Genomic DNA, 7,128 nt, shown 5'->3' on the forward strand with positions numbered 1-7,128 from the left:
CCGGGGCCTGTGCCCACCCTGCGCCTCCGCCCCAGGTGCTGCTGCGGGAGTACAAGCTCCGCTCCTACACGCTCAACGCCGTGAGCTTCCACTTCCTGGGGGAGCAGAAGGAGGACGTGCAGCACAGCATCATCACCGACCTGCAGGTGAGCCTCAGCCGTGACCTCTGACCCCACCTCCTGCCCCGGTCTCTCACCTCTGACCCCACTTCCTGCCCCTGGTCTCTCACCTCTGCCCCAGTCTCTAACCTCTGACCCCACTTCCTGCCCCAGTCTCTAACCTCTGACCCCACTTCCTGCCCCGGATCTACTCCTCTGACCTCAGCCTTCCACCCGACTTCCTGACCTTGGGCTTCAACCTGTGCTCCTGACCTTCACCTTGACCTCCTGCCCCTAACCTCTGCCCCGGCCCTGCAGATGTCACTATTTCTGCCCACTCACATGACCTCGATTCTGTTCTCGTGCACACCAGCCTTTCAGACTCCCTCCCACCTGTCAACTCCCTGACCTCTGCCTGCTCCCCGCCCAGACCCTGGCCCTCTCCCTGCCCCCCTGACGCCATCGGTGCCTGTCCCCAGAACGGGAACGACCAGACGCGCCGCCGCCTGGCAGTGTACTGCCTCAAGGATGCCTTCCTGCCGCTGCGGCTGCTGGAGCGGCTCATGGTGCTGGTGAACGCCATGGAGATGGCGCGCGTCACCGGCGTGCCCCTCGGCTACCTGCTCACCCGCGGCCAGCAGGTCAAGGTGGTGTCGCAGCTGCTGCGGCAGGTCAGTGGCAGAGCCCAGGGCGGGTCTCGGTCCCTAGCGGCAGCCCCTCCCTCTGCCTGTTCCCATGGGGCTGCCCTGTCCGCGCCCACCCTTCGTTTCCTGCCTTCTCCCCGCCCAGGCCATGCGCGAGGGGCTGCTGATGCCCGTGGTGAAGACAGAGGGCGGCGAGGACTACACGGGAGCCACGGTCATCGAGCCCCTTAAAGGGTGAGATCCCTGGCCGGGCGGGGCTGGTATGGGGGTAGCGAGGGGTCTCGCCCTGACTGCTGGCACTCCCAGGTACTACGACGTCCCCATCACCACCCTGGACTTCTCCTCGCTGTACCCGTCCATCATGATGGCCCACAACCTGTGCTACACCACGCTCCTGCGGCCCGGCGCCGCCCAGAAACTGGGGTACGGCACCCTCGGCATGAGGGCCCCAAGACCGCCAGGGTCGGGCTCAGGCAGGGTGGGGTGGGGAACAGAAATAGTGGGGAGGGGGAAGGCAAGAGTGGGGGGCCGAGGAGGAGGCCGGGTGTCACCCCCTGCCATCCCCCGACCCAGCCTGACTGAGGACCAGTTCATCAAGACGCCCACCGGGGACGAGTTTGTGAAGACGTCGGTGCGGAAGGGGCTGCTGCCCCAGATCCTGGAGAACCTGCTCAGCGCCCGCAAGAGGTGGGCTCCGGCGCCCCCGCCCACCCCTGCTCAGAGCTCAGACCTGCTGAGGCTCCTCGTGTGTCCCCCTGTCCCTCGTGGGTCCCCGCGCTGTGGGGCACCTTCACTTTGTCTGTGTGGGAATTAGAATGAGTCTCCCCCTCCGGAAGCTCCCCTTCGCCCCTGTGCCTGCTGCCCCTTGCAATACAGGGCACACCCAACCACACACGCACCCCTTCCCAGAGAGGCACCCTGACCGCGTGCCCAGACCTGGGCCTCGTCTCCCCGAGACCTGGGCGCCACCTGAGTGCCCGTGCTTCCCCTCCTCCCAGGGCCAAGGCCGAGCTGGCCAAGGAGACAGACCCCCTGCGGCGGCAGGTCCTGGACGGGCGGCAGCTGGCGCTGAAAGTGAGCGCCAACTCTGTGTACGGCTTCACCGGCGCCCAGGTGGGCAAGCTGCCGTGCCTGGAGATCTCCCAGGTGAGTGCTCAGGCCCCACGGCAGGCAGCTGGGGTCGGACAGCAGCTTCTGGGAGAACCAGGGCCCGTGGGAGGGGCCGCCTCCGGAGGTCGGGCCCAGGTTGCCCGTCGCCGGCCTTTGGGAGAGGGTGCTTGAGTGATGGGTCCGTTCCGTTGTTCACCAAATGCTTGCCAACGGTTGGGCCTTGTGCCCTGTGGGTCCAGCAGGTGGCAGGGCCAGTGAGAGTCCCTGCACAGGGAACCCTCGTGCAGTGCCCAGCCCATCGGGGACACAGCCCGTCGGCGGGAATGTGTACGGGAAGGCAGTCGTTGCCAGGGCCCTGCAGACACACGGGCAGGGGAGGAACCGGTGGGACGGGGCAGGGCAGGCAGAGGCTGAGGGCTGCGGGGGAGAGCAGCGGCTTTCCTCATTCTTCATCTGCCACCGTCACCCCCATGTCCCCAGCAGCTGCACCCTAGCCCACATCCTCCCCGGTCCCCATGGGGGTGGGGGAGTGGCGGGCAGGCCCCCCTCCCTCCTGCTCATGGGAGAACAAGGCCAGTCTCTGCTGGGGGTGGGGGCCTGGGGCAGGGCTGGGGGTCACCCAACAGCACAGTCAGGCTCGCCCTTGAGTTGCTGTGTATCCTTGGTCACCGTCAGATTAGACAGGAGGGTCCCCCCTCCAGCTGTGAGGTCCCCCCCAGGGATGTTGAGTGGATGCTCGGTTAGTGCTCTGCGCTGAGAAGGAACTGGGCCCGTGGCCTCCCGCCCCACCCCCAGTGGCATCCTAGGCCTGTTTACCGGAGGCAGCTGTGCTCCCGGGACAGGAAAACAGATCCCCAGTGAGACCACAGAGGCTCTGAGGTTCTGCCCAGCTGGGAGCGGCGCCTCAGCTCACGGCCCAAGAGGTCCTTTGAAAAGTCTTCCCGTCCAGACTTGGTTACCTCCAGCCATGGGGAGCTCCCTCCCTGCCTGGCCATTGTCAGGCCTCATGCACCTCTAGGCGAAAGGCTTGGAGGAATCCCCACCCACCTGCAGTTCAGTGGTGCCCCCGAGACCCCTCAGATCCAGTGATTGACTAGAAGGATTCAGAGAACTCAGAAAAGCCATTTACTCACAGTTTTGATTTGATACAGTGAAAGGAGAGAGACTAACATTAGCCAAAGGAGGAGGCCCGTGGGGCAGGGTCCAGGAGACCAGGCACAGTGGGTCGTGCGGACTGCTTATTCCTCCCGTCGTGCGTGGCAGCATCCCCGGGGTGAGGCCCACAGGGAGGCTCGGCCTGCCAGTGTTTTTATTGGAGGCTGGTCCCGGAGGCATGGCTGACCCCTGTGTGGCTGACGGGGTCTTCAGCCCATGTCAAGGTCAAGCTGATACCATGTGGCCCCAGGTGAACAAAGACTCATCAGGCAGGACATTCCAAGGGCTAGAAGCTCACTCCCAGGGGCTAACCAAACGCCATTGACCACCCAGTCCCGGGGCCTCCCTCAGCTGCCTGGGTGTTTGGCCCTTAGGCTTTAGCCCCTGAGCAAGGCCCGGTGGGAAAATGCGGCTCTGCTCCCCCGGGGATCCGGGGCTCCCTCAGTGGGGACTGCCGCTTCCTGGCCTTGTCGCTGCGTCTTTTCCCTCTCAGTTCCTTCCCTCTGTTTCTTAGCTTCTTTCCTTATTTCTGTCTCAAGTTTTTGGGAGCAGGGAGATGGAATAATTTTAAAAATACGGAATCATTCCAGAAAAAGATAGGAAAGCAAACGGAACATGGAACGGGTGGAACAAATAAAAGGCTGATTAAGTGGTGGATTGAAGTCCAGATCTAATGAGTAATTACACTAAATGTAAGTGGCCTAAATGCTCTAGTTGAAAGACAAAGCTTTTCTGACTGGATCCAAACAAACAAAAACAGAAGAGTCACACCCGTCTTTCCATACCTGTGCCCCTCCTTTCTCCCCCAGCCTCACTTTCCTTATTTGTAAAGTAAGACTGTTGGAAAGGTATGTTTCTTCACGGAGCTCGTGCAAACCCCTCCCTGGGGGCACTGGGCTGTGTAGTGTCATTCCCATTTGCCCAAAGATGGGGGTTGGGGGAGGGAGGCATTGCTGACTTGGGGGGAAGGGGCCATGAATATCAGTGGTCACGGCACCCCCGTGGAGAGAGACCCCGAGCTGACGGCTGCTTCTGGCTCCAGCACCTCCACTCGATGCCGTCCTTCCTCCTCCGCCAGGAGCCCGCTCTTCCCAACAGACCGCCACAGAGCAGCTCAGGAGCCCCACTTGACAGATTTGGAAACGGACGCACAAAGGGATAGAATGGCTTGCCCAGGCCCACACCTACGAGGAGCCGTGGAGGTGGGCCCCCAAGTACGTGTCCGCTACACACGGCTCCTGGGCCCTCACCACGTGATTCTCTCCCCAACAGAGCGTCACGGGGTTTGGCCGCCAGATGATTGAGAAAACGAAGCAGCTGGTGGAGTCCAAGTACACAGTGGAGAACGGCTACAGCGCCAGCGCCAAGGTCAGGGCCACCCCGCCCGCTGCCGGAATGGGCCTGAGATGGGCCTGGTGCGGGGAGCACGGGGACCCTCGGTCACACGCCCCTCCCCACCAGGTGGTGTACGGCGACACCGACTCCGTCATGTGCCGGTTTGGCGTCTCCTCCGTGGCGGAAGCGATGGCTCTGGGCCGGGAGGCTGCAGACTGGGTGTCCGGCCACTTCCCCTCCCCCATCCGGCTGGAGTTTGAGAAGGTAAGGCCCCTTGCCCTGGGCTTGGGGTGGGCAGGTGAGGGTCTTGGCAGTTTCGGGGGGCCTCTTTCTCAGGGTGCCTGCAAAGCTCACAGGTGCCTACATTTGGGGTTCCCCTGGTCAGCATCTGGGAAACCCCAGTCTTTGCAGGGTCTCCCTTTTGGGGTGCCCGATTGGGGTACTCAGGGGGTCCCGTTCTTTGGGTTCATGGGCCCTCGTGTCAAGGTATTTTGCTGCCGGATCCTCCTGAGTTTGGGGCCTTGGCTATCGAAACCGCCAGAGCCTGGGCTCCGCACGCTGCGTGCTGTTTTGTGACAACCGGTCGGTCTCGGGGCGCCTCTGGTGTGGTTTCCCAGCACCTGTCGGGGGGTCTGTCCTGGGTGGCGGGGACTCTGACGGGCCAGGCCTGGGTCAGGGAGCCATTGTCTTGGGTTCCCGGCTCCTGGTGTGTGGCAGGCAGGGGTGGGGGGCTCTCACCGGGCTTTGTCCTCAGGGTTCAAACCAGGTCAGGCCAGGGGCACCCCTGCTCTTGGAATCAGAGCCTCCCAGTTTGGGAGGTCTGTGCCTCGGGGCTCACTCCGGGCCTTGGCCTCCTCTCTGGGGGTGCCCCCTTCTGCCTCAGCTTCTGCCCCAGACCCAGATTTGGGGCTTTCAAGGCTTTAGCCCAGAGTCTGGATCTCATGTTTGGGGCCTGTTTCTAGGTTTGTCCCAGCCTCTGATTTAGACTTGGGGACCCTGGTCTGGGGTTCCCTGGAAAGCTGAGGGTGTTCCCAGGCTCAGGTGTTGGGGTCTCAGGGTCCAGTCCCCCAGGCATCCCAACCCCACATCGCAGGAACCATACCTGCCTGTCACTTTCTGGGGGGTCTCAGGATTGGACACCCTGCAGTCTCAGGGGCCTCAGCCACGGGTTCCCCTCCCAGGTCTACTTCCCTTACCTGCTCATCAGCAAGAAGCGCTATGCTGGCCTGCTCTTCTCCTCCCGGCCGGACGCCCATGACCGCATGGACTGCAAGGGCCTGGAGGCTGTGCGCAGGGACAACTGCCCCCTGGTGGCCAACCTCGTCACCGCATCACTTCGCCGCCTGCTCATCGACCGGTGTGTGAGATGAGACCCCTGGATTCAGACCCCAGTCCCCCTCCCTCAGACCCGGGAGCCCGCCCCTCCTCCCTTGGGGACACGGGGGTCAGGCCCGCTTTTCTTCAGTGAGAAGCTTTTCGTTAGTGAGAAGCGGTGGGAAGCGTGTAGGGTTGGGCAGCTGTGGGGTTGTAGCCTGTGGCTGAGCAGACGCCCCGTCCTGGACCTCAGCCCGGAGCCCGTCCTCGTCCCCAGCCTTGGGGGCGTGGAGGTGCCAGCCTGGCCCTCAGCAGCCACTGGTGACGCCCCATCTGGCCCACAGAGACCCCGAGGGTGCCGTGTCCCACGCACAGGACGTCATCTCGGACCTGCTGTGCAACCGCATCGACATCTCGCAGCTGGTCATCACCAAGGAGCTGACCCGCGCGGCCGCCGACTACGCCGGCAAGCAGGCCCACGTGGAGCTGGCCGAGAGGTCCGCTGGGGGCCTGGCCGTCCAGAAATAGCCCCTCCAGCCCGCCGAGCCCACCACTTCCTGGCCCCGCCCATCCGCCGTCCACCTGCCCTCACCCACCCTCTCCCCGCAGGATGAGGAAGCGGGACCCCGGGAGCGCGCCCAGCCTGGGAGACCGGGTGCCCTACGTGATCATCGGGGCCGCCAAGGGCGTGGCTGCCTACATGAAGTCCGAGGTCAGGCCCACCTGGCTGCCCGCCGCCCAGCCCGCCCGCTCTCACTTCTGCTTTCCGCGGTGGGAAGGTGTTTCCCTCTGTGGGCCCCGTGGGGCCCTGCCAGCCGCCCCAGCACACCCGGGCGTCGGCTCCAGGATGCTCTGCTCCCAGGCCGCTGTGCCCTCTGGAGGGTGCCCCCACCCCCAGTGTCTGACCTCTCCCTAGCTCCCCCTGGCGTGGGGTTCAGCCTCGCTGCACAGGGCGTCCCTCCACCTCTGTCTCTGTGTCTGTGTCCCCTTCTGTCTCCTTGGCCCTCGTTCTCCAACCTCTGGGTTCCTGAGATCTGTACCCTCCTCCATCCTGCCCAGACGTCTGTAACCTCTGACCTAGTTCTTGTCCCCCTTCATCCTTCATCGCTGTGACCTCTGACCCTTCCTTGATTACCTGAGGGCCCCACCTGTGGACCTCAGCATGGATCACAGAGCCTGTGGCCAGGGACCCCCAATGACCTGTGACCCCATCCCAGACCCCCCCACCCCCTTCCTTGATGCCGCTCCCCACAGGGCAGCGCTGTGCCCAGGAACTGCCGCACACCGTGGTCCCAGTCATGACTGGGGGAGCCCTCGGTGTTCTCATTGCCTGTCGCCCGGTGTCCTCTGTCCCAGCCCCCCAGTCCCTCCACTGCTCTGGCCCTGGAGTGACCCTGCGCTCTGCCCGCAGGACCCCCTGTTCGTGCTGGAGCACAGCCTGCCCATCGACACGCAGTACTACCTGGAGCAGC

General features: G+C 63.9%; 1 protein-coding gene across 1 annotated transcript in view; it reads left to right on the plus strand.

Moving 5' to 3' along the window:
• The window catches only part of POLD1 (polymerase (DNA directed), delta 1, catalytic subunit), a 15,336-nt gene that overhangs the window by 6,528 nt on the left and 1,680 nt on the right, over positions 1–7,128 (plus strand). The window contains exons 12-23 of the mRNA XM_005879629.2: positions 36–146; positions 578–769; positions 888–976; positions 1,049–1,165; positions 1,316–1,429; positions 1,741–1,888; positions 4,280–4,375; positions 4,469–4,606; positions 5,524–5,699; positions 6,001–6,153; positions 6,266–6,368; positions 7,068–7,127. Coding sequence (XP_005879691.1) covers positions 36–146; positions 578–769; positions 888–976; positions 1,049–1,165; positions 1,316–1,429; positions 1,741–1,888; positions 4,280–4,375; positions 4,469–4,606; positions 5,524–5,699; positions 6,001–6,153; positions 6,266–6,368; positions 7,068–7,127 — 1,497 coding nt within the window. The remainder of the gene's footprint in view (positions 1–35; positions 147–577; positions 770–887; positions 977–1,048; positions 1,166–1,315; positions 1,430–1,740; positions 1,889–4,279; positions 4,376–4,468; positions 4,607–5,523; positions 5,700–6,000; positions 6,154–6,265; positions 6,369–7,067; position 7,128) is intronic.

The sequence above is a fragment of the Myotis brandtii genome, unplaced genomic scaffold (genome assembly GCF_000412655.1).
Source record: "Myotis brandtii unplaced genomic scaffold, ASM41265v1 scaffold601, whole genome shotgun sequence".
NCBI lineage: Eukaryota > Metazoa > Chordata > Mammalia > Chiroptera > Vespertilionidae > Myotis > Myotis brandtii.